Consider the following 27,182-nt stretch of genomic DNA (forward strand, 5'->3'; position numbering starts at 1 on the left):
AAGGTGGCTCTTATACTTCGGTTATGATACCAAGTTTTGGTTTCAGGTAGCACCTGGAGCCAGTTTCTGACATTCTTGGATTCCTACTGCTTCTTTATTCATGGTGCTTATCCTGTGCAGTCAAGAGATGCCACTGCAGGAAGCTACTTAAATCAATTTAAAGTTTCAAACTTGCAACCTAATACAGCCTGGCCCCGCCAGCAGCTCGGGCAGGACCCCCACAACCCTTCTGATCTCCGCAGCTGGACACCAAGGCTCCATCCAGCCTTGAATGTCTGCACCTCCCTGACTGGCTCCCTGACCCCACTCCTCTGCCACAACGAACGCAGTGGGAGTTTTCTGATTGGAAATGGCCATTGCCTGCCTCCAACTTGCTAGCTCTCAGAGCAACCAGTTACACGAAGCAGTTTGGGGATTTTAGTTTTAGGATCCGTTTATCCCATACCTCATGCTTTCCTGAGTGTGTGTCTGTTTAACAGAAGAGAAGAGCGTGGAGTGAGAGGCAGGGTTCCCACCTGAAGGACAGCCAGCCTCTGCTCAGGTCACATCCCCTGCAAAGGCTGGCCTTGTTCCCAGCTGTCGTTGTGTGCACATGTAGCCATGTACCTGCATGTGCATACACACACATGCACACACACACACACACACACACACACACAAGGCTTGAGGTCCCTGGCCTCCATCCTTCTAGAGGTAGCCTTGCTCTTTCCCACCCAACCTCCCTGCCTCCCTTCTTTCCTCCAGCCTGTGTTTTCTGGCATCCACTCCACAACTGGTCCTGCTTTCAGAGCCCGGGATACACCCCAGTGTGGGGGTCCCTGAGGGGGTCTTGTGGGAGCTGGAGCTGCCTTTGACCCTCACGGACCCTTCCCCACTAGGGCCTCTGAATGCCCTAGCAGTGAGTTCCCAGCTCGGCTATCCTCTAATTTTCCAATCCTGCTTTTTATCCAGAACTACTCTATTTCAGAAGAATCATGAGCATGGACAAATTTAAAGTTCCACTTCATACCTCAGTGAAGTTTTGAAAAGTTCGCCAGCAAGTAGGAGGATCACAATAATGATGAGCCCTTAAAAATGCATGAAGTCTCCCAGGTACAAGCCAAGAATGGTAACAGAATCTGCAGGCAGGACCTCTGGTATCCAGTTCACATTATTTATTTAGAGTTGTTCCTGGTTGCTGTTTGGGAGCGCAGATTCATTTACCAAGAGGGGTTTGTTTACGAGTTTTCATTACCACTGCAACATTAATATTAAACTGGAAAAGCGTTAGATCTGGTTGGGCTTGGGTGTGGGCAGGCACACGCTCCCCTTTGTAAGGAGCTCTTTGATGCTGTAGTGTCCTTGCAAGTCTGTGTGGTTTTTAAGTGAAATTGCCAGAAGTCGAGGTAAGCATTCTTGGTTTCTTACTTTTGCATCAATCTCCAGCTCCATCTAAGCACAGACATCAAACCTTGTTAGAGCTTGATGAAAGTTCCTTTTTATGTGTCCCCAGAGGAGACTGGAGCCCGCAGGGACCTTGTGTCACTGTCATTCTGCATGATTTTTTTGTGAAAGCGTGCACATGTTCTCACACTTGCTGAGGAATAAAGAATTGTCCAGCAAGGAAAAGAAAGTTATTGGAACGTGCCTTGGAGTTCCAGGCTCCCCCAAATGCATTCATCTGTCCCTTTCTTTTTTTATATATTATATTTTATTTATTTTTTTTTAATTTTTTTATTAGTTGGAGGCTAATTACTTCACAACATTTCAGTGGGTTTTGTCATACATTGATATGAATCAGCCATAGATTTACACTTATTCCCCATCCCGATCCCCCCTCCCACCTCCCTTCTAATTCAAAAGTGCTTGACCAGTTGTCACAGATGAGATAGTTCAGAGCATAAAAAAAAAAAACTCTTTTAAGATTCAAGGTTTTCATTAGAAACAATCAGACGCATTTTCTTTGTAGGCATGTATGGTAAGTTGCTTTAGTCATGTCCGACTCTTTGCGACCCACTGGACTGTAGCCCACCAGGCTCCTCTGTTGATGGGATTCTCCAGGTAAGAAGACTGGAGTGAGTTATCATGCTCTCCTCCAGGGGATCTTCCCAGTCCAGGGATTGAACTCGCATCCCTTGTGTCTCCTGCATTGGCACGTGGGTTCTTTACCACTGTCGCCACCTGGGAAGCCCCTCCCTTGTACAGGTAAGATTTAAAGCTCGCAGGGGCCACAGAACTACTTGAGCAGACGCAGTATTTCAAGGCAGGATTTCAGCCCACCCTCACTCATACCTGCCCATGGCTCTGAGCTCCCACCTCTTCAGGGCAGGTCAACACAGACCTTCTGACTGCTGGTCCATAAGGCCCATCCCTTACTTTTCTCCATGACAAACTGAGGCTGTAATTCCTTGTGGAGTAGGAGGGACCGAGGACTACAATTCCTCATTCTGATTGAATCCAATGCTTTAAAAGTAAAATTAGGGCTTCCCAGGTGGCACAGTGGTAAAGAATCCACCTGCCAATGCAGACGATGCAGGAGGGGCAGGTTCGGTCCTGCGTTGGGAAGATCCCCTGGAGGAGGAAATGGCAACCCAGTCCAGTATTCTTACCTGGAGAATTCCATAGACAGAGGAGCTGGCGAGCTACAGTCCATGGGGTCACAGAGTCAGACACAATTGAGCGACTGAGCACAAAATAAAACTGAAGTGAAATAAGGACCACTTGGAATTCGGAGCTCGGACCATCTAAGTTAGGGCTTCTCAACAGCAGCGCCATTAACATTTGGGGTTGGGTGAAGCCTTGTGGCTGGGACCAGCCTGGCCATGGCAGGATGCTGAGCATCTCTGGCCTTGGTCTAGAAGCCAGTAGCAGCTGCCTTACCAACCAAGACACCCCCCAAAGCTTCAGGCATTGCTGTGTGTGCCCTGGAGGGCAAAATGGCCCTCAGCTGAGAACCACTGTTGTCGACTGTAGACTTTCTTTTCCCAGGCTGTGTGTGGCAAGTGGCCAGAACCCTCATCACAGCCAGCTTCACAGAGAGCAAGTCCGTTACAGAGTTCCTGAGTTGCTGCATTCTCGTTCTGTGCCGGGAATGATTTTGCCATTTTCTTCCAAAGCTAAAGTGCGTTCAAACATCGCATGTGAGTCTGAACAGATAGAGAAGGTTCAGGAGGTTTTGCTTTCCTGATAGGCAGCTGCGGTGGGTGCAGGGGCGGGAGGATGATGTCCTGGTTTTCAGTTAAAAAGAGGCAAGTTTAACACAGCAGTTTTCGCACAGTGGGGCCGAGCAGGGCTGAAGGCCCCAGGGGTGGTGGATGACACTCTCTGAGCTCACGTCTGCTGATGGATGTTGGAATCACCAGGGGAGTCTGTGCTGGCGTGCAGCCCACGGCCAGGAGTTGTCCCGGCACCAGTGAGCAGAGTTAACCACCGAGAGAGAAATGGATGCCGACTTATTTAGTCTGAACTTTTGGGGATGTCAGTGGCACCGGCAGTCCCCAGAGGGCAGTGATGAGAGGATGAGAAATGGCCCGTTATGTCAAATAATAAGGCATAACTTGGAAATAATGGCTAAATCGCCTCTCATCCTTCAGGGCCTGAGTCAGTGCAGCGCCTGGGCTCCGGCGGCAGCGAGGGCAGGGGTGAAGGGTGCGGCTCAATGCCCAGGTATCACAGAGGCCCCCAGGCAGGTGGACTGTTGAGGGTCAAGGGCCAGCCCACAGCTGCAGTCATAACCCAGACCCCTTTGCCACTGGCCTGTGACTCAGTGACCTTGACCTTTCTCTGTATGTAGCTCTGTGTCTCTCACAGTCACCTCTCCGGGTCCTATGTCTCCGTGATGTCCATCTGCTTCCCTCTGGCCGTGTTCCTCTGACCCCCTCCTCCCTGCCTCTCTCTGTCTCTCTGCCCCCATCTCTCTGTCTGTCTCTCCCCATCTCTCTGCTTCTTTCTGTCTCTGTCTGTGTCTCCCCCCACCCTGCCCTCCCCGTTCCCACCTCACCCCTGCCCTGCCCCATCCATCTCAGCACCATGTTGACCAAGCTGGCCGGGCAACTCGGTCTTTCTTCCCGCTCATCCCGCCTCCTTCCCGACTCTCACCCCGTCCACAACTCTGACACAAGGGCCATCATCCTCCTAAGGAGCAGAGCATGGGGCGTGACCATCCAGGGAGCACAGACGTACAATTAGAACACATGAAAGCCAGTGGGTGGAGACAGCCCTCAGGGCGAAGGCAGGACTCAGACCCCAGGGTTGTCTTTGGGTTCCCACTGGGTTTTGGGGAGTAGCTCACACGGATCAGGTGATTGGGAAGGTGCTAGAAGAGATGGAATTGCAGGCAGACAGGTGAGCAGAGCAGGGAGGGAAGGAAGAAGGAAGGTGGGCAGGGAGGGAGCTCTGGGGTCCCCAGGTCCTTCCCTCCAGCCTTCATGGGGCTCCCACTGGACTCTGCCCTTTTCTCCTATAGCTGCAACGTCACCTTTCAATATGCAGCTTCTGCTCTGATATCCTCCCATCTCTGTCCTCTTGTCACACATGCACATGCACACACACACAGAGATACACATGCACATACAGACATACATGCGTGCACACAGAGACACACAGACACACATACATGCACACAGACACACATACACAGATACTCTCTCTCTCTCTGTCTCTCTCTCTCCCCCTCCCCTGGAAGCTGGTCGGCCTGGTTCCTGCTCTGCACTCAGCTACCTCCTAACCCCCTCCCACCTGCGCTCACTGGGCTCTACTCCCCACCCCCATGCCTTTTATTTTCTGGATGAAAGTTGCAACACATGTGTGCTAAGTCGCTTTAGTCTTGTCCAACCTATGGTCTTTGCAACCCCATGGTCTATAGCCTACTTGTAGGCTCCTCTGTCCATGGGCTTCCCCACCTGGGAAGCAACGAAAACCAAGCAAGAAAGAGGGAGTGAGAAAGTGGACAGGTGGCCAGAGGAGAACCAAGAGAGGAAGTTATAACCAAAGAAGTGAACATGAACCCCACAGCCCTGGTTTCCTGGAATCTCCCCCAACCCAGGCTGGGCAGCAGGGGTCTTTGGGTGCCCACTGGGTAGACCCTGCTTCCCCAGGGAGCAGGGGACCAGGGACAAGTGACTCTGGCTTGGCCTCAGCAGAGATAGAGGATGGATGACAGGACAGCCCGCCAAAGGCACACCTTGGGGACAGTGGAAACCACAAGCATATTGACTGCTGTTACTGACCATTAAAGAGAAAGCCCCTCCTGCCTTTGGTGGAAGGGGCAGAGCCTGTCCCACATGGCAGAAATGTTCAGAGAGGCATCCTGTGAGGCCCCCAGCCCATCCCAGCTGGGAAGACCCTCTGTGTTTGGGACCTGTGACCTCTGTAAAAATCACTGCAGGCTGAGTGGCTCAGAAGGACAGACATGTACTCTCTCACAGTTCTGGAGGCCAGAAGGCTGAGATCAAGGTGTCAGTGGGATTGTATTCTCTCAGGAATTTCAGGGAATAATCTGTTCCTTGTCTCTTCTGGCTTTTGGAGGCTCCCAGTGTTCCTCTGCTCATGGTCCCATCAGTCCAGCCTCTGCCTTCTCCCCTCTTTGTGCCTCAGATTCTCCTCAACTTTCTTTTTTTTATAAGGACACATGTTTTTGGACTAAGGCTACCCAGGGGCCGCTAGTGGTAAAGAATCCACCTGCCAATGCAGGAGACCTAAGAGATGCAGGTTTGATCCCTGAGTCAGGAAGATCCCCTGGAGGAAGGCATGGCAACCCACTCCAGTATTCTTGCCTGGGAAATCCCATGGACAGAGGAGCCTTGTGGGCTACAGTCCAGGGAGCCACAGCTGAAGCAACTGAGCATGCGTGCACAGATAAGTGGTTGGATTTAGGGCCCACCTTAAATTCAGGTGATCTCATCTCAAGATCCTTTACTGAATTGCAACAAAATCCTTTCTCCAAATCGGGACACATTCCTGGACACTGAGGGTTGGCATATGGACCTGTCTTTGGGGGGACACTAATCAACCCACAAAAGACAGAAAGTAAGGTAAAAGAAGAGTTCTCGATTCATTCACCTGGCTGATTTCCAGCCCTGTAACTTCAGACTCTCTGGGAAGGGAGACATCTGACAATAAAACCTCCACCTGTATTATCTCATTAAACCCTCCTTCCAGCACTCTACAGTGGATTCAGCTCTTATTCTTGTTTTACAAATAAGAAAACTGAGCCCAGACTTAAGTCTATCAGGTTAAATGCAGAGCGTCATCCGGGGCTTTCCAGGTGGCTCTAACGGTAAAGAATCTGCCAGCAATGCAGGAGACCGGGATTCCATCCCTGGCTGGTTGGTAGCTCTAGTGGTAAAGAACCCTTTTGCCAATGCAGGAGACATAAGAGAAGCAGATTCAATCTCTGGGTGGGGAAGATCCCCTGGAGAAGGAAATGGCAACCCCATCCAGTATTCTTGCCTGGAGAATCCCGCGGACAGAGGAGCCTACAGTCCCTACAGACAGAGGAGCCTACAGTCCCTACAGACAGAGTTGGAAATGACTGAGCAACTGAGCACCGTGTCATCCAGACTTTCACCTTTAATCACCACCATTAGAAACATCATTTAGTTCCTCCCACGTGAAACAGGTGGATGGAGAGCCAGGGATTAAGGAAAGCAGCTGTGTAGGTGTCTAGATTGTCAGGACAGTTTCACATTCCACTTCTGTCTAAGTGCTTGGTTGTCCATGCATCTATAGACATCTGCAGAACCTAAGAGATGGATGGATGATTAGAGAATCCAGTTTCTTAATTGGTGCTGGGACTAGACCCTGGAGAAGGGAATGGCAACCCACTCCAATATTCTTGCCTGGGAAATCCCATGGTCAGAGGAGCTTGGCAAGCTACAGTCCAGGGGGTCACAAAAGAGTCGGACATGGCCTAATGAGTAAACACCAAACAACTGGGACTGGCACAAGGGGTGGGATTTTAATGGCCATAAAGCATCTTTAATAAACAGCACTCCCCACGATCACTCTGGTGCTTTCTTCCGCATCAGTGCATGAATTATTAAGAGAGCTCATTTGCAGCATTCACACAGTTGAAAGAGCTACTTTACGTGCTAATCAGAAAACACACACTGTCGAAAGGAGCTAATGAGAGCATCATACAACTTAATCAAGCTTTTGCCTGAAAAACTGGATCTTTCAGAGATATTGACTATTCAGAGATGCTTGGCAGGCCTGCAAGAAGCCAACACAGAAGCCCTTGTACATAAAGACGTGGTGCTGAGCTGTTTTCTTTATGAAGGATTTCCAATTCTCACCATTCTTTTCCAGCTAGCTTGTTCACTCCATCTAAACCGGGAACCCCTGCAGGCAGGGGGCAGGTGGCAAGGGCTTTGTCTTTTGATTTCAGACACATTCGTTCCACGTAATCAAGCTCGTGAGCATCCCACAGTCCGGCTGAGACTAAGATGCTAATACTTTTTAGGGATTTAATAAGCCTGTTCATTCAGTGGGGAGTTGCTGAGATGGAGACCCATTCCTGAATCTGTGACAACGCACTGCAAATATGCCAAGCACTCGAGATTCAGTTGGGTCACAGAAACAGCATAAGGTACTCTTGACCTACATTTTAAAAGAAACGTGGAGGTAAATGCCTTCCACAATTTCTCAGCGTTTGAACAAACTGTTTTAAAATAATATTAGTTATGTAAAAAGAGCCAATTGAATCCAATGTGTTTATTGGATTCTTGAAATAAAGACAGATGATCACTTTCAGGAAATAGGGTATATTAAAATTTCAAAATTAGTTCATTAGAGTATGTTGATTCACATGTAAAAAAAATATTCTTCATGCTAGAAAGGAATTGTTCCAGTTTATGTTTTTAACGACAGCTCCGTTAATGCTTTCGTGATATTTGTTTACAAATAATTAGCCCACAATAGAAAAGGTTGAATAATACATCTGCAACCATAAAAGAAGACAGAATTTTCAATACCACCATCAAAAAAGGCACTAAGGACATATGGTTTTATTTTTTTTTTAATTAAGTAGTTTTATTTTTCAGGACTAAAGCTGATACACAGCTAGATATACCTTCAACATTAGGGTCTATAACAGTAAAATTCATGCCACCATTTTTTCTAAGTCAAAGTCCAGATACATCAAGTCACCAAAACCCATTTCACAAGAATGCCAAATTACATCATTTCTTTCTCTAAGAGTGTCGTGGACAATTTATTGTCAAGAATTTATTATTGGACTTTCCTTTGATCCAGTTCACTGTATGAAGCTAGCACTGAATTAAAAGTACCTTGACTTCAGTGAGCCAAAACCAAGGTGTCGCTGGGGCTGTTTTAGTGGAATACAGGCTAAAAATATTAATGAGATCATATATAGTTACTCACTGTCACTTCATAAGATCCTGAAAAAGTCAATGGGAAAATGCTAAGTGGATTCCTGCTTCAAAAATACCAAATAACATGACAGTGTAATGCAAAGACTCAGAAATCAACTCGGTAAAATTTCCCAGAAATAAGGTCATCATGTCTCTTACCCTGGGGGAAAAAATCTTAAGAAAAGCCAAAGCATTTTGAAAATCCTTATGCTCATTTATACTGTGCAAAATGAATTTTTTCAGTAATTTTTCAGCCTGTCTTGCTTTTGTTTCTAGTTCTCCTAACCATTGAGCAGTCTCTCCCTGCTGTTTAAATGGTTTTTCTCTTTCAGTGAGTAAACCTCAATTTCAAAGATTCTGGGATTTACGTGTGCGGGTGTGTGGGTCGGGGGCAGAGGCAGGTTGTGAATGTCTGCTCAGTCTTGTTTGACTCTTTGCAACTCTATGGACTGTAGCCCACCAGTCTCCTCTGGGGTTTAAGTCACTGTCTAATTGCACACAGCTTCACTTCTTTGTCGGAGAAGGAAATGGCAACCCACTCCAGTATTCTTGCCTGGAGAATCCCATAGATGGAGGAGCCTGGTGGGCTACGGTCCACGGGATCACAGAGTCGGACATGACTGAGCGGCTTAACTAACACACTTCTTTGTCAGCACCACAACCAGCTCACGGCAGTCCTGCCGGACACAAGAGGCTCCAAAATCCTGCCAAGGGGTTGGCTGAGGAAGGCATGGAAAGCTGGGAATATTTTGAAGCAAAAGAAACAAGAATTGCCAATTATTTTAGATTCAGAAAGTTAAGGAATGACTTCTGCCTTAGATATGTTACTAAGATCTCCCCTGCGGTGTCCCCACCCACATCAAACTCAGCAAGTCTGAAACAAAACCCACAATCTTTCCCCACCAAAATGTGATTTATCTCCCAGACAGTTCTTTGCAACGAATGAATGGTCCTGCTGTCTGCCCAGGTTTCCTAATCTTGACACCTGGTAGGGAGTCATCCCTGACTCTTCCTCCTTTTTCACCTGTCCCACCTGTGGTCATTTCCAGAGCCCTCTCCTTGAGCCTCTTCCACATTTCACAATTTCATTCACTCTCATTTCCCTTTGGTGCTCAGCCCACCATCATGGCTCCCTCACCTGTACATTCTCCCACCTGGTCTCTCGGCTCCAAGACTGCCTGCCCCCAGGCCATTTTCTAACCAGAGTTGCTCACCAGGTATGCCATGGAGGAGTTACAGGTGAGCCTCTCACCCCTAGTGTGGCCAGGGAAGCCCATTGCACTCATCCCAGTGTGTTGCACAAATACCCCTTGTCTGTCTGCTTCTCAAAGTGAGAACAATTGGAAGCACTAGGCTACACAATGAACACTGTTCGTAAACTGCCAGCAGATCAGATCCAGGCTTCAGTCCAGCTCAAACCTGGAGGATGTAGTTTGCAAAGCATGTATAGTGACTGGGCTGAAACCATGCTCTTGCATTTAGAAAACCTGCAAGATGTATTAAAGACTTGAACCAGGGTCAAGAAGATGGGACCAAAAATGAATCAACAGATAGAAGTAGAATTAATTTCAAGTAGAATTAACCTGGAGAAGGAGGTGTCAATATCTGAAGTTTCAAGCATCAATTTCTGGTAAGATGAGGATGACATTTAAAACGATTGGGCACAAAGGAGAAAGTGGCCTTTGGAAATGAGTCTGGGAATAGGGGCTGGCCTTCATAAACTGGGTTTATAGACTGTGGCATTTAAAATTCATAATGGACAGTCATGTGGAAATATCTAACAAAGCATCTAAAATTCAAGTCTAGGGCTCAAGAGAGAGAGAGCAAAATGGAAATGATGGATATGAGAGCTATTAATAATGAGATTAGAAGAAGGCTGAGCCCCAAAGAAAGGACTGAGCTCAGGCCACTGGAGAAACCCTGTACTTGAGGATGGATGGAGGACAGGGTCAGGGAAAGGATTGACAAGTGTCAGTCGGAGGTCCAAGAAGAGCTCTGGGAGAACACAGTGACATGGAAGCTGAGAGTTCCGAGAACAGAAAGATCAACTGCATGAGATGTTGTAGGTTCTATAGAAGGAAGAGGAAGTGATAAGAGGTGCTAAAAAGAAACCATGGAACGTGACAATTAGAGGCACAGTCCAACTTTCAAAGAACAGTTGCTGTAGTTGATGATGATGGTAGCTGTGCCAGTTCAGATTTTCCAAGAAGCAGATGCGAATGCAGATTAGATATGCAAGGGATTTCAGGAGGCATTCTTGCAAAGAATAAAGAGATAAAAAAGAAGCAGTGTTACCAAGCTCAGGTTCAGCTTCCTACTGCTCAAGAATCCAATGCTAAGAGACAGGTGTTGGCTAAAGAAAAGATAGCTTTATTGAGGAAGCTGGCAAACCTGGGGAGAAGGTGGACCCATGCCCCAAAGAACCAAATCCCCAAACCACAGGTTTTGCTCAGAGATTATACAGAAAAAAGAGGAAGGGTCTACATGCTGAGGAGAGAGCTTTGGATGCATAATTAGCTTATGGACATTCTTCTGTAGTCGGTGGTGAGGTCACAGGAAGTCAACATCATCAACCTTCTATCTGGTCAGGGATTTATGTGCTTGTGGTCAGTGTACAATTAACCTCTTCTACCTGATGGGGGTTTCAAATCTGCAAAACCACTCAAAGGATATGGCTGAAAATATTATGTATAGCCCTTGAGGAAGAAGTAAAGGTCCTTTACTTTGGCTAAATTGTTATTATTTTGTCTTGCTTGACTGTTGTTCTTTGTTTCTGCATTTTGTTTCTCTGACTAAATTTATTCTTTGGAATTTGGGCAAGGCCATGGAAGCTAAAGTTTTTCTACAAATAAGAGGCAGGCAGAGGATATGGCCAGGGTCTGTTGCAGGAAGGCCTCGTAGGGTCCTGCTCAGTTACAGCAGAAGCAGGCAAAGAGAGTCCACAGACTAAGATGCGGGTGTGACACCTGTGAGAGGAGAGGGGAATGAGGAAGTGGGCAGGGAGAGTCTCAGCTGCAGCCAGGCAATGGGGACGCCCTGAGCAAACCTCTCACTGGGAAACCCCAAATCAGCAGGGTTATTCATGAAGGGAACCTGTGGTCTCAGGCAGTGCTGGGAGCAGCCCAGAAGGTGACCTCAGTGTCTGGGGCGGGGGGGGGAAATTGGATTCTGCAGTTGGATTCTCCCTGCAGCAGGTTCTCTTGAAGAGGGTTGTTTCCCTGGCACCATAGAAGCCCAAGTGAGTGGTCCTGAGAAGGAAGTAGAAACCCTGATACTCAGTCTAAGCTGTTCTCCTCTCTCTACATGGCACTGAGTGAAACAGAAAGACACAAGCATTTTAGCAGGCAGGCAACGCCCGGTAAGGAGGCCATGTGCTCTGGGATTTCCACCAAAAGCAATCATAGAAACCAGTAGCTAAATGACGGCCAAGGTCACATAATTCCATGGAGGTGCTGAGACGCCATGATTCTTTGCTCAGCAGCCCTGCCTCCCTCCCCAAGCCCCTCACTCTCCTGAGCACTGCCCACTGTATCCAGGGTTTGGTCTGTCACTGTTTATACCCAGCGTGTTGAGATCTCTGTTTCTCTGGTGTAACTATGACTTTTAAAAGCCAGCTCTCCTTGTGTCTGGTGAGGGGTCGGGGCGGGGCGGGTGAGGATGATGCCTTTGTAGGAATTCTGACTTTGTAGGAAGTCTTGGGAAAGGCAACTGGAGGGTGTGGTGACAGTCACCTCTAAACCCTGAGTGACCCATCACATATGCACAGGGTCACCAGGCATCTATAGACCAAGTTGAAGAGCCCACCTAATCCTCTGCATTTCCTTCCAGGTGACCTCATCCACTTGCCTCCATACCTTCGAATGGACTTCTTGTTGAACCGAAGTGGTCCAGGCACAAGCAGGGACCCGAGCTTAGGGCAGGCGTGCTTGGAGCCCCAGAAAAGTCGGACCCTGAAACGCCCCCCGGTCCTTGAGCCCATCCCCATGGAGGCGGCCTCCTCCACGGCCTCCACGAGGGAGGGACAGCAGTGGCAGCAGGGGGCTGTGGCCACATTACCTCAGCGCGAGGGGGCAGAGCTGGGACAGGCAGCCAAGATGAGCAGCTCCCAGGAATCACTGCTGGACTCACGGGGCCATTTGAAAGGCAACAATCCCTACGCCAAATCCTACACCCTGGTATAACCAACGGCATGACTGGACAGCGGTTGTAAATATGGTTTAACAAAGTCAATCAAAGCTACCTTTTTTTTACGGAATTCCAATATTTATAATGAAAGAAAATTGCCAAAATATATTAAAAAAAAGAGAGAGAGAAAATGCTGAAAAAAAAAAAAACCACAGACAGTGCAAAGACTCTCCTGCTTTTTTTCTGTCTGAGTGTGAGATCCATCTGTCTGGGCATCTGATTTTTTGGGAAAGAAGTCCAGTTTTATGATCTTCACGGGCTATTGCATTTTTACTGATTTTCTACAAAGTGCATGGGGGACTCATTCAACCTTCTGACCGGAAGTTCTATCACACAAGATTAAAAAAAAAAAAAAAACAGGAAAAAAAATTAATCCTTTGTGAATTTAAAAGGAACCTTGATTTGGGGGCCGGGGAAATGTTAGTCATGTTTGCACATCTTTCTTTCCCATTAGAAACTGGGTCCCCGATTCGACCTCCTTCTGTTGTTACTTAGAATGAGTACCGTCAGTGAAGGGGTGGGGGGAATCAATTTGTTTTGGTTTTCTTTTTGGTTTATTTTTTAATTTAATGAGACACTCTTTGCATTTTGTCTAAGCGAAATAAAAAAGAAAGGTGGTCTGCCTTTATTTCGATGTCTGCTTCTCTTGTCTCCTACTGACCGCTGGATCCTCCTTCCTAGGGAGGCTTGAGTTTACAAACACCAGGGCTGGACCCAGAACCCAATTTAATAAACCAGAGCGGATTCCAAGACTCTGATCTCTACAGGGCAGTGGGGAAAGAACACAGAAGATGCAGTGAGTCTGAGTATTCATGAGGGGCTGGCCAGGTATTCTGAGCACCCTCACATGCTCTGCTCCCTACCTTCCAATGATACTTGGCTCTCCAGTTTGGACCAGGGGTCAGCAAACTGTGACCTGCAGGACAAATCCAGCTCACTGCTATTTTTACAAATAGAGTTTTATTGGAAGACAATCATTCACACTGACTGCATTTTGTCTATGGATGTTTCATGCCATGATAGCAGAGTTAAGCAGTTACAACAGAGATGGTACGGCCTGCAAAGCTGGAACTGTTCACCATCTGACTGTTTATAGGAAAAATTTGCAGACCCCCACTCTAGAGTCCCACAGTTGGCCTCAGCTCACTGGAGGAAGGAATATTGGAGCAGGAGAGGGCCAACCCTCAGGGACCTGTCCTGTCACCACCATGACCAGTATCTGATTGTGCAGTAGAACATTTTAGTTTCTGTTCCTCTAACTCTCTTCTCTGCACCCAGAGAAAACAAATCCAAGAGTAAGTGGTGCTCTGCTGAAATCTAACTTTCTTTTCCTTCCTCTCAGTTTAAATTATTTACCTCTTGGTTCATCCTAACAGAACCCATACTCTTAAATAGTATGAACCATTTTCTTCTTATAGTACACTTTAGAAAGAACCCCCAACACACACATTCCCCGCTCCAGACTCTCTTAGGTCTCATGTCAGAGGTTAGGCATTGACCAGAAAACTTGGTCAAATGCTGGTGACTGCTCAGTTGCCCAGGTAGCAGACTGCACAAATACCTTCCCTCCCTTTATAGTCTCTACAGGCTCCCCTAAAGCCACCACCTTAGGCTGGTGCCAGCCATTGCAGTTTGGGAACATGTTCAGGAATTTCTTTCCTGTTGTCCCTCCCTCTGTCCTTCCGTTCCTCCCTTCTTTCCTTTCTTCACTCCTTCTCTCCTTCTTTTCCATCATTCCTTCCTTCCACTTATTTTCCAGGCAGGCCCATTTGCCTACGTAGATTCAGCAACGCTGAGCATCTGCAGAGTAGGTCAAGGACCATGCCAGGACCGCCTGCTGGTCCTGACAGTAGGTGACTCCCTGGGATGCGAATTGTTTTATTCTTGCTGTGGCTTCAGATTTTAATCCGTGTTGACAGCTTATTGTTTGCATCCTCACACTCTCACAGACTGCTGTCTTTTATACAAAGAAATGAAATGTTACTTTCTGGGAAGAAAAAATTAAAGGTCTATCTTTCATCAACTTAAAACTTACTATATTCCCCCAAACTTAGAAATTTGCCTTTAAAAAAAAGATTTATCTCAAACTGTGGGAAAATAAAAAATTTCACACCACGTCTGTCTCTGGAATGGATTGTTTTCAATAATACTGCCTTGAAAATGTTCATTAAAATGAGTGGAAAACACTCATTAAAATGAGTTCGACACGTAAGCACTGTTTCAAAAAGTCCACCCTATCTCTCAGGTAGAAGCTTGGTTTTTTTGTGTGTGTGTGTTTTTTAATGTTTATTAGAGTGTAGTTGTTTTACATGCTCTGGTAGTTTCAGCTGTATAGCAAAGTGAATCAGTTATATGTATATATACATTCCCTCTTTTTTGGATCTCCTTCCTATTTAGGTCACCACAGAGCATTGAATAGAGTGTGCTATACAGTAGGTTCTCATCAGTTATCTATTTTATATGTAGTAGTATATGAGGCCTGGTATTAATATCTACAAAGAGATCCAGCTTAAAGGGGTCTCTGTGCATTGTCCATTACTGAGAGTAATGATCATTTTCCTCTGGACCTCTGCCCATCTCTAGTCTGATCTATAATGCCTTCCTGAGGTCATCTTTATTAGCCTAAAAGTCTTAAACTTTAAGTCGTGTCTGACTCTTTATGACTCCATGGACTGTAGCCCACCAGGCTCCTCTGTCCATGGGATTCTCCAGGCAAGAATACTGGAGTGGGTTGCCATTTCCTTCTCCAGGGGATCTTCCTGACCCAGGGATCGAACCCGGGTCTCCAGCACCGCAGGCGGATTCTTTACCACTGAGTCACCAGGGAAGCCCTCTGTCCTCTCTATCCATCTCTTTATCATCTTCAGCTGCCTCCATCATTTACTTATTTACCATGGTTAACTGTTCATTACTCCTGTCTTGCTCCATTGGAGCGTCAACTCCGCAAGGGCAGAACTCTTTGTTCTATTCACTGTGTCCCCAGTTCTTAAAACAGAAGAAGCTGGCCCATAGCAGGCATCCTATAGATATTTGTTGAATTGGGAAACAATGATTGGGGTTGCATAAGCTCAGGGTTCCTCAGCTGTGACGCAAAACCACCCTGCTGCTCTGTGTCACCCATGGGCCTGGCCGGATGGGGGAGGGAGAGCAGTGGGGCTGACGGGAACACGGCACTCACGCTGACTTCTGGGTCATGAGGAACGCCCCGCTGAGTGTCTTCCAGCATCCATGGAACCATGGAGGCCAGCTCATCACTTTTCAAGTATGGGGAACGCGGAGCCTCTCTAGGGTTCTCGATCCTAGTCAGACCTGGGCGGCACCACCCCTTCCTCCGCTGTCTGGCAGGACCCCTTACAGCTTAGACTTCTGGTTGTGATCCACTCACAAGTTTTTTTTATAATTTGATGGTAATTTTTTTTCTTTCCTCTTTTCAATCTCTCACTTTTCAAAAAGAAAAAAACAAGAAAAAAATTTGGGAAAAGTGACTTCAAGCACATGGCAAAGGGTGCCTGTTTCATCTCCCTAGACAAGCTTGACAAAGCCAGAGCACTCTTTGCGTCCCCAAAACTTCAAACCAGCTGTAGGGAGAAAAGGCAATGTTTATACCCTCTGGCAATGCGCCTCCCCAGAGAGGGCTGTGCTCTGCCTCAAAGAGATAGCCCTTCCTCGAGAAGAAAACAATTGGGACGTACATTCATGTGTGCGTCAGAGAAGATGCTCAGAAGGGGCTGCGGCCAGGGGCTGGACCACCACCTGGGTGAGTACCGGATCTGCCCAGGTATCATGATCAGAGGGGAAGCAGCATTTCCAACCATGCTGTGTGTGGGTGCCAGGGTTCTGCTCTCAAAGAGTTATTCAGTTTTTGACTCAATCTCTCATCTTCTGAGGTTTCCCTAAGTGCCTCCCAAAGTAGAGGAGACCTGGTCTTGCCCCTCTATGGAAAAATACTTAGTCTATGAAAAAAAAAATGCTTCCTGTTTCTAGATATGAAATTACAAGTAGCACATAAGGTTGTGACTGCTGAGCTGAAGAATTGATGGTTCTGTGCTGATCCTGCATCCAGCCCCCAGGGAGGTGGAGAATGAGGACCCTTACCCTGAGCAAGAGTACAACCACTGTGCTCACACTTGGCACTGCACACATCAAACACACCCTGTATGCCACACCAACAACCTCCAGCAACTGTCTCCCCATCCAAGGTGAGAGGTTGCTCTGCTACTGGCCAGGAAGGTGACTTGGTGACAATCCCAAGAGACGTTCTCTTGCTCTTGCAAAGCCAAGGACAAGCCAGGTAAAGATGCATACGTCATAAATGATTGTATTTCAATGAAGTGTTAGCCCAATACTGTACCTTTTCTTCTGGTGGCTTAGCCGCCTGACAAGAGAACATTCCTGCCGCACAGAAACTACTCATTTTCTCTTTTAAGCTCTTTCCCGATCTTCACCTTGGTGGATCTTACAGGAAGACATTCAGCCACTCAAGGGGCAAGAGTTAACCCTCACCATCAGGTTGCTGATGTTTCTTTCAGGAATAGGAATCTTTTGTATCAAGCTAAGAATAATGAAGATGCTTCCAACAAGGTCCCTGATAGCCCCCAGGAAGAGGACATTCTTATGGCTTGAAGCCAACTGGAAAACTCTCCAGAGTTCATCCATGTCAAAAACTGTACTCAAGATATACTTGTCTGCCAGCCTCACGTACCATTATGCCTGATATGGTAAACTGTGTTCATTTAATTATGTCAAATCATGAGGATTTAGGGTCGACAAGTCACATGATTTAACAGCAAGAACACTGCCTTGACAGGTCTGTCTCTGACACTAACCCTTCTGGGAACTCACCAGGAGATCTTGTGCTTGACCATCTGGTGCTTGACCATCTGGTAGACTTGATTGGACCAGAAGATCCCTCAAGCACTTCTGGTTCAGCAACCAGATAATCATTTCGACGTCAACCTCATAGCTGAGCTCCTCAGAAGTGTGTGTGAAGGTGAGGGCTGTAGCTCATGTATTTTTTGTACCCCTTTTGAGGTGTCAGAGAAAAATGGTAAACGTTTTTAAATGATGCTTATGAAGTGGATGTAGGTGTGCAGATGTGTCATAGAATGTAAAAAAAGAAAAAAAAAGATGCTCTAAGTGTCCATGCTCCCAGGTTGTTGCTCTTCAATCTTGCCCAGCATCAGGGTCTCCACACCAGGTGGCCAAAGTATTGGAGCTTCAGCTTCGCCATCAGTCTTTCCAATGAATATTCAAGATAGATTTCCTTTAAGATTGACTGGTTTGTTCTCCTCGCAGTCCAAGGGACTTTCAAGAGTCTTCTCCAGAACTGCAGTTTGAAAGCATCAATTCTTTGGCACTCAGCCTTCTTTGTAGTTCAGCTCTCACATCCATACATGACTACTGGCAAACCCATAGCTTTGACTATATGCACCTTTGTTGGCAAAGTAATGTCTTTGCTTTTTAATACACTGTCTAGTTTTGTTGTTGAACCCAGGTGCAGGACAGATGTTAAGCTTTTTAAATTCAGCTAATTGTTTTTTGGGGCTTTATCTTCAGGGAAGGGGAAAGTGAAGAAACAATCCAGTTATTTGAAGGTTTCAAAGTCACAGGGACCTCACTGCATGCTGCATAAAATCTCACGTTCTGGTGTTGAAAAGACCAACCTTCCCTCAGGCCCTTCTAAATAAAAGCTTCTCTTGAGATAGGCTCTTTCCAAACATCCTGATCAGCAGATTTCTAAGTGTGTGCTGGTGACCCTTGTGAGAGTCAGTAGGAAAGTGATTTTTGTCATTGTTGCCATCGTGGGGAAAAAGGCTGGCGGTCTGTCTTTGGTGAGCATGGCAGCAGTCACTCCCTCCCCCAGGCCCCTGGTCCTCCTTAATACCTGGACTGACAGGTACATCACACCCCACACCTGCAGACACTCGAGCCAAGGTGGAGCAGCTGAGGCTCCTGTGAGACCAGTAGCTCTGACACTGACCCAGCTCTGCATGGAGCAGGTGAACCCTTCAGAATCCCCTCCAGACCCCAACCCATCTCTCACTCGCTCTCATCAGGCAGACAACCAGGAAGCAGAGGCCATCGAGGAGCAGTGGCTTCCTTTTCCTGTGAGCAGCCCAAACTCTTTACAAGAGCCTCACCCCCTCACTCATATTGGGTTGACCAAAAAGTTCATTTGGGTTTTTCTGTCATATCTTAGGAAAACACCCAAATGAATTTTCTTGCCAACTCAATATTTCCTTTCATATTCATGTGTAAAAATTTTCAATTCTTTCCCATTGAGAAAAATGAAATCTCTCCTGCCTCCACTCATTGTAGACACCACCCCCATCCCTCTCCCCCTACCAAATGTACATCTTAAAGATGTGTGCTCACAGTCCCTCATCACGTTTTTCTTCCATACCCTTTCCCCTGAAGCTGCTCTCCTGGAGGACATAGATGACTTTCTTGTGGCCAGATCCCTTGGATCCTTGCCAGCCCTCATCCGGTCAGCCTCTTCTGAAGCCTTGGAGAAACGGTCTTCTTCTGGTTTCCGGTTCTTTGCCTCTTTGGGCTAATTCTTCTCAGTGACATTGGTAAAGTCCTCTTTCTCCAAATCTCCTTTTAAATGTGTCTGTTCCCAGAGTTCCACCCTCACTCTTGTGCATTAACTTGTCATCTTGGGCAGTTTCAGTATCTCACCTGCCATCCCAGCATGAGTTGTCACCTGTGGTCTGCTGGTTCCTAAAGGCATGTTTTTTCCAGCTGAAATTTTGCCCTGAGCATTGGTCCACATCCACAGCTTCTCTATCCGGATGTCCCATGTGATCCCCAAGCTCCACCCACATGACACTGATGACCGTGTGTGGCCCCACTGCTCCTAGCTCCGCTCCTGTCCAGTCCCTGCCCTAACCCTAACACATGGCTCTACCAGCCCACCCACAATGCTTCCTCTCCCCACACTCACTAAGCCTGTCTCTTCTTGGCTCACACGTTCCCCTCAGCTTCCTATTCTCTCTGCTGCTCTAATTCAGAGCTTCCTTCATATGAGTTGCTGCAATGATGCCTAAAGTTGGTCTTGGGATCCAGTAGTGAACATTCTCCAACCTTATCCTCTATGCCAGGGCCAAAGGAGTTTTCCTACCATAAAGTTTTCATTGAGTTACTTATCGCTTAACATCTTTCAATGATTTTTCCATTCCATTCCTGCACTCTTCAATTCACCATGTAAGACTAGTCTTGATCTGATTCCTGTCTAGACAGATGAGACTACTCTGTCATCTCCATCAACACCCCTTAGTCACATCTCTCTCTCTCTGTGTCTCTGTCTCTCTATCTCTCACACACAGTGTTTTTACCAGTCTTCAATATTTGCATTGACTTTTTTGCCCTCATGACCTCAAACATGCCTGTTCCTCTATTTAGACCATCAAACCCCCAACTCATAAATCTGAATAACCTTGCTCATATTTCTAAGCTCAGTTCAGATGTCACCTCCAATGGGGTAATAGTCCTTCCTCCTTACTCACACGCTTAAGGTCAGGAAGAGACTTGGGCTCCATGACCCTGGAAGTGCCAGTCTTTGCCTCTGTCATGGCACCTCCCACTTTGACCTATAAGAATTTGCTTAGAATTGGCCTCTCCCTGAGGCTGTGAAATGTGAGAACGCAGGGACCAGGTCTGTAATACAGGCCTGTCTACACTTCACTCAGATATCCTCAGATTCCTTTTACTCAGTCCCCTCTCCCATCCCTTGACTTCAAGTATTCATGCATATGACCCTTTTGAGAAGAATTCCCTTTGGCTGCCAAAGCAACTTTGTTCACAAGTAAAGGGAGTTTATGTCCTAGCAGTGAAGCAGCCTTTAGCCAGCCCCTAACTGGTGTCTGCATGCATGCTAAGTTGCTTCAGTCATGTCCAATTCACTGCGATCTTATAGACCGTAGCCCACGAGGTTCCTCTGTCCATGGTGTTCTCCAGGCAAGAATGCTGGACTGGGTTGCCAAGCCCTCCTCCAAGGGATCTTAATCTTCCTGACCCAGGGATCAAACCTGCATCTCTCACATCTCCTGCATTAGCAGGCCAGTTCTTTACGGCTACTGCCACCTGGGACGCCCAGGACTGGTGCCATAGCATGGAATCCAAGCCCCCTTGCCCAACCGCAGGGCAACCACTCTGCTGAGCTTCACCTTATTGTCCATTTCTCTATGAGAGACAATTCTAAGCCATGAACTTTACCTGACGTTGTGTCCTGTTGCCACCTGCCTTCGTTTTCACTGGTCTGGAGAAAGTAGCCATTGTGAGCAGGATTAGCACACGTCACTCTGTCTTTCCTGCTGCAGGGCCATGGCTCAGGCAACCTCTAAGAGCTCACAGAGTGACGCGTGTAGCAATGCGGGGTCCCACAGAACAGAATGCTGTCGAGACCCAAGAGACCCACTTACAGCAAAGACTGTGTGACATTGGGCACCTGCTGATGAGAGCTACTGGTCCTGCTATACCCAGAATCCCCCAGATGCATAACAAATGGCATCTTAAAGATACAGCTAAGATGCTAGATGAGAGGTGACACCTCATGAGGCTAGGGTCCTGTGCTCCAGGAGACAGCATATATTTAAAACCAACAGCCATTATACAGTGCTAAGTCCCCAGTGGTAAGATACATGGATCCAGAAACAAAAGTGTAGGAGCAAGAGTGACTTCACTCACCATCCCCTCACCAATGACTCACAAAGAAACTTGTGATTTCATTCCCACAACTTTAGGTTGGGTGGGTCTAGAGACCCCAGGGAACAAGGAGGAAATGTTTCCACCAAGAGACATAGTGAAAGTCACATTAAACTGCGAGCAGCAGCTGTTGTCCATCCATTCTGAATCCTTTCTGACCGCAGATCAGGAGCACAATGAAAGGGTTGGAAGAGTTGCTGGCGGGAATCAATTCCCTTTGTCATCACCAGGAGGCAGGTGTTCTACATAACAGATGTAGAAGGGAGCATGTTAGGTACCCACGTGATTCCCTGGGGTATCTCTTGGTGGCCCTCACCAATTTTTAACAGTGCCTGAATCCGAGTGGTAAAGAATCCCTCTGTCAATGCAGGAGACACAAAAGACATGGGTATGACTCCTGAATAAGAAAGATGCCCTGGAGGAAGAAATGGCAACCCACTCCAGTATTCTTGCCTAGAGAATCCCATGGACAGAGAAGCCTGAAGGGCTATAGTCCATGGGTTGCAAAGGGTCAGATACGACTATGCATGCATACACTGAGCCTACAACAAGCTAGTAGTCAAGGGCTCCATCCAGTCAGGGATGAGGGTCCTGGTGACCTCATCAAACAAGCAGCCTGGACCAGCAGGAAGGTGAAGGGAATCTAGAATGGATGCCAGAGGAAAGAGATCAGATGCGGGATCAGCTGGAGCAGAAGGAGCTGCAGTCTGTCCCACTCACTTTCCTTTTAGAGGGTTTCATACAGAAATTGAAATCAACCAAAATCCAGCTTATTTAACTTATATGCAGAGTACATCATGCAAAATGTCAGGCTGGATGAAGCACAAGCTGGAATCAAGATTTCTGGGAGAAATAGCAATAACCTCAGAAATGCAGATGATAGCACCCTTATGGCAGAAGCAAAGAGGAACTAAAGAGACTCCTGATGAAAGTGAAAGAGGAGAATGAAAAAGCTGGCTTAAAACTCAACATTCAAAAAACTAAGATCATGGCATTCAGTCCCATCTCTTCAGGGCAAATAGATGGGGCAACAATGGAAACAATGACAGTCTTTGTTTTCTTGGTCTCCAAAATCACTGCAGACAGTGACTGCAGCCATGAAATTAAAAGAAGCTTCCTCCTTGGAAGAAAAGCTATGATAAACCTAGACAGGGTATTAAAAAAGCAGAGACATTACTTTGCCTACAAAGGTCTGTATAGTCAAAGCTATGGCTTGTCTGGCAGTCATGTATGGATATGAGACTTGGACCATAAAGAAGGCTGAGCCCCGAAGAACTGATACTTATGAACTGTGGTATTGGAGGAGACTCTTGAAAGTCCTTGAACTGCAAGGAGATCAAGCCAGTCAACCCTAAAGGAAGTCAATCTTGAATATTCATTGGAGCAACTGATGCTGAGGCTGAGTCTCCTATACTTTGGCCACTTGATTGCAAAGAGCTGACTCACTGGAAAAGACCCTGATGCTGGGAAAGATTTACAGCAGGAGAAGTAGACGACAGAGGATGAGATGGTTGGATGGCATCACCGACTCAGTACACATGAGTTTGAGCAAACTCCAGGAGACAGTGAAAGACTAGGAAGCCTGGCGTGTTGGAATTCATGGGATTGCAAAGAATTGGATATGACTGAGTGACTGAATAGCAACAACAACAACATCTTGAAAAACCAGGACAGGACAGAATGATCTCAATGTGAGTAGATCTAAGCAGAGCAAGGTTGGACCATAGTTGGCCCTGATGATGTCCCATCCAACCCCACAAATCCCTTGGTACTCTTTCATGTGCCCCTCCCCCAGTCTCTGGGTGCTTTTCTTTCAATGGCAGCACCTATAACTTTGGAGGCACTAATGGTAAAGAGTCTGACTCCCAAGCAGGAGACGCAAGAGATTCGGGTTTGATCCCTGGATCAGGAAGATACCCAGGAGGAGGAAATGGCAACCCGCTCCAGTATTCTTGCCTGGAAAATCCCATGGACAGAGGAGCCTGGCAGGCTACAGTCCATGAGATGGCAAAGAGTCAGACATGACTGAGCGACTGAGCCCAAAGCACAGAACCTTCCTGAATGGGCTGCTCTGAGATACTGGCCTTGCATTTCCTACAAGCTCAGAGGTAACTGGAGGGGTCGTAGCCAGTGGCTGACAAGGGCAGGGGCTCCCCCACCTCCATGCAGAGGAAAACCTGGCTGCCATTTATGTCCTAGAGCTAGGACTTTGCAGATACCTCACCCTGACTTCTCCCTCTTATCAAGCATTTCTCTCCCCTTTCCTTTCTGCTTTCATCTGAGAGTACTTTGATAAGTTATTTGCATAAAAATTCACATCTCAAATTCTATTTTTTGGGAGCCCTACCTAATGGAAAGTCTTATTCTTCATTCTACCACTTTGTTCTACTCCAAGCGCCTAAGATGTGTTCTGTTCAGTTCAGCTCAGTCTTGTCCAGCTCTTTGCAACCCCATGGACTGCAGCACGCCAGGCCTCCCTGTCCATCAACAACTCCCAGAGTTCACCCAAACCCATGTCCGTTGAGTCGGTGATGCCATCCAACCATCTCATCCTCTGTCATCCCTTTCTCTTCCTGCCCTCAATCTTTCTCAGCATCAGGGTCTTTTCAAATGAGTCAGCTCTTCCCATCAGGTGGCCAAAGTATTGGGGTTTCAGATTCAACAACAGTCCGTCCAATGAATATTCAGGACTGATCTCCTTTAGACTGACTGCTTGGATCTCCTCGCAGTCCAAGGGACTCTCAATAGTCTTCTCCAACACTACAGTTCAAAAGCATCAATTCTTTGGTGTTCAGCTTTCTTTATAGTCCAACTCTCACATCCGTGCATGACTACTGGAAAAACCATAGCCTTGACTAGATGAATCTTTGTTGACAAATTAATGTCTCTGCTTTTCAATATGCTGTCTACGCTGGTCATAACTTTCCTTCCAATGAGCAAGCGTCTTTTAACTTCATGGCTGCAATCACCATCTGCAGTGATTTTGGAGCCCAGAAAAATAGTCAGCCACTGTTTCCACTGTTTCCCCATCTGTTTGCCAGGAAGTGATGGGACCAGATGCCATGATCTTAGTTTTCTGAATGTTGGGTTTTAAACCAACGTTTTCATTCTCCTCTTTCACATTCATCAAGAGGCTCTTTAGTTCTTCTTCACTTTCTGCCATAAGGGTGGTGTCATCTGCATATCTGAGGTTATTGGTATTTCTCCCAGCAATCTTGATTCCAGCCTGTACTTCCTCCAGCCCAGTGTTTCTCATGATGTCCTCTGCATATACGTTAAATAAGCAGGGTGACAATATACATCCTTGACGTACTCGTTTTCCTATTTGGAACCAGTCTGATGTTCCATGTCCAGTTCTAACTGTTGCTTCCTGACCTGCATACAAGTTTCTCAAGAGGCAAGTCAGGTGGTCTGGCAGTCCTATCCTTTTCAGAATTTTCCACAGTTTATTGTGATCCACACAGTAAAAGGCTTTGGCATAGTCAATAAAGCAGAAATAAATATTTCTCTGGAACTCTCTTGCTTTTTGGATGATCCAGCAGATGTTGGCAATTTGATCTTTGGTTCGTCTGCCTTTTCTAAAACCAGCCTGAACCTCTGAAAGTTCATGGTTCACGTATTGCTGAAGCCTGGCTTGGAAAATTTTAAGCATTACTTTACTAGTGTGTGAGCATTTGTGCGGTAGTTTGAGTATTCTTTGGCATTTTCTTTCTTTGGGATTGGAATGAAAACTGACCCTTTCCAGTCCTGTGGCCACTGCGGACTTTTCCAAATTTGCTGGCATATTGAATGCAGCACTTTCACAGCATCATCTTTCAGGATCTGAAATAGCTCAGCTGGAATTCCATCACCTCCACTAGCTTTGTTCATAGTGATGCTTCCTAAGGCCCACTTGACTTCACATTCCAGGATGTCTGGCTCTAGGTGAGTGATCACATCATCGTGATTATCTGGGTCATGAAGATCTTTTTTGTCCAGTTCTTCTATGTATTCTTGCCACCTCGTCTTAATATCTTCTGCTTCTGTTAGGTCCATAACATTTCTGTCCTTTATTGGGCCTGTCTTTGCATGAAATGTTCCCTTGGTATCTCTAATTTTCTTGAAAAGATCTCTAGACTTTCCCATTCTATTGTTTTCCTCTATTTCCTTGCACTGATTGCTGAGGAAGGCTTTCTTATCTCTCCTTGCTATTCTTTGGAACTCTGCATTCAAATGGGTATATCTTTCCTTTTCTCCTTTGCTTTTCACTTCCCTTATTTTCACAGCTATTTTGTAAGGCCTCCTCAGACAGCCATTTTGCTTTTTTGCATTTCTTTTTCTTGGGGATTTTCTTGATCCCTGTCTCCGGTACAATGTCACGAACCTCCGTCCATAGTTCCTCAGGCACTGTCTATCAGATCTAGTCCCTTAAATCTATTTCTCACTTCCACTGTATAGTCATAAGGGATTCGATTTAGGTCATACCTGAATGACTTAGTGGCTTTCCCCACTTTCTCAATTTAAGTCTGAATTTGGCAATAAGGTGTTCATGATCTGAGCCACATTCAGCTCCCGGTCTTGTTTTTGCTGACTGTATATTAGACTTTCAATAAACATTTGACAATAAATAATTATTAAGAGTAGCTATCATTACAAATGGTGATACCTCATTTCTTATTTTCCTTATTAAGAAGTATCATTATCCTCTTGTAAATCGTGTAAAAACTCTCTGGGAGAGATGTTTATTGAAAATGGTCTAAATTTCTCAATGGATGGTACAAGTAAATCTTAGCCAAAAGTAAATGAGAAACTGTAAGATTAAATCTTCTTGAAATGCAAAATGCTTTTCTGCACTCTCAGGGGGACATGAGCCAGCCCTGGGGGTTTGCTTTCATGAGCCAGAGGGGAGGCAAATGGAACCAGCATGAGAGCGCCCTGGTACTGATCCTGACACAGCCAGTGGAGCTTGCTCTGGATTGAGCCCTCTCTCCAAGACTCTCTTCAAGATGAAAAACTGGCAGGATGCTGCTGGAGAAGGCACCCCAGTGAAGGATCTTTTCATCTAAATTGACAGGCTTGGGAAAGACGTAAATCAGTCTGCCCTTTGAAGCCAAGAAGAGGAAAGTCATTTGGTTTCTTCAGTGCGGTTGAACTCAACTAGGAAGCACCCAAATTTAGCACTATGTTTGATGACAAAATCCTTTCCAGGTTTCCAACCTAATGAGGATTAACATTTGGACCAGCAGCAAGGGCTTTCAGAGATTGAAGACAAGATATTTATAGGTCTCACAATACATGTGGAACCTTTGACACCATTTCCTGAAATTTGAGTTTGGCTTCCTTTTAAGTCCTCTTTGTGACACCCCACTTTGTGACTGATTCATCTTCCTAGCTCCTTGCTAAGAAGAGCCCAGTGTTTTTAACACCTGGGGCCAGAAACTGTTGACTTGAGCTGAGTACAGCATTTCAAAAAGAGAGTTGGGAAAAAAAAAAAAATGGCATTTCACAGAAAGTTAATATGAGTTAGTCTTTGGACCAAAAATAATAAACATGGGAGAAGATGTTTCATTAAAATCCACCTCATTGTATAGATGGAAACCACTGGCTACTCCAAACACACACCACACCTGCATCTTTTCATCAAGTAAGTACTCTTGAGACTTAACAGAATGGCTCGCAAGGGGATTATTGGCTTTTATTCAGTCATTCCAAAGATTTTTTGCAGTGACTTACCCAGGTACAGGCATCCTGCAGGAAAATTGAATCACAGTGGCAAACAGTGTGAAAACTAGGGATTTCCCTGGCAGTCCAGTGGTCAAGACTTTGCCTTCCAGTGCAGGAGACACTGGTTTGATTCCTGGTCAGGGTACTAAGATCCCACAAGCTGCAGAGCAACAAATCCTGTGGATCGCAACTACTGAGCCCGCACGCCACAGCTATGGAGCCTACCCAGCACAACAA

At 46.4% G+C, this 27,182-nt stretch overlaps 1 protein-coding gene across 1 annotated transcript in view; it reads left to right on the plus strand.

The window, feature by feature from the left end:
• DSCAM (DS cell adhesion molecule) overlaps positions 1 to 13,248 on the plus strand; it is an 823,896-nt gene extending 810,648 nt beyond the window's left edge. The window contains exon 33 of the mRNA XM_043875189.1: positions 12,180 to 13,248. Within this exon, the coding sequence (XP_043731124.1) occupies positions 12,180 to 12,532 (353 nt within the window). The 3' untranslated portion in view covers positions 12,533 to 13,248. The remainder of the gene's footprint in view (positions 1 to 12,179) is intronic.
• Positions 13,249 to 27,182: the final 13,934 nt, after the last annotated feature.

Source organism: Cervus elaphus, chromosome 19 (genome assembly GCF_910594005.1).
Source record: "Cervus elaphus chromosome 19, mCerEla1.1, whole genome shotgun sequence".
NCBI classification, from domain to species: Eukaryota; Metazoa; Chordata; class Mammalia; order Artiodactyla; family Cervidae; genus Cervus; species Cervus elaphus.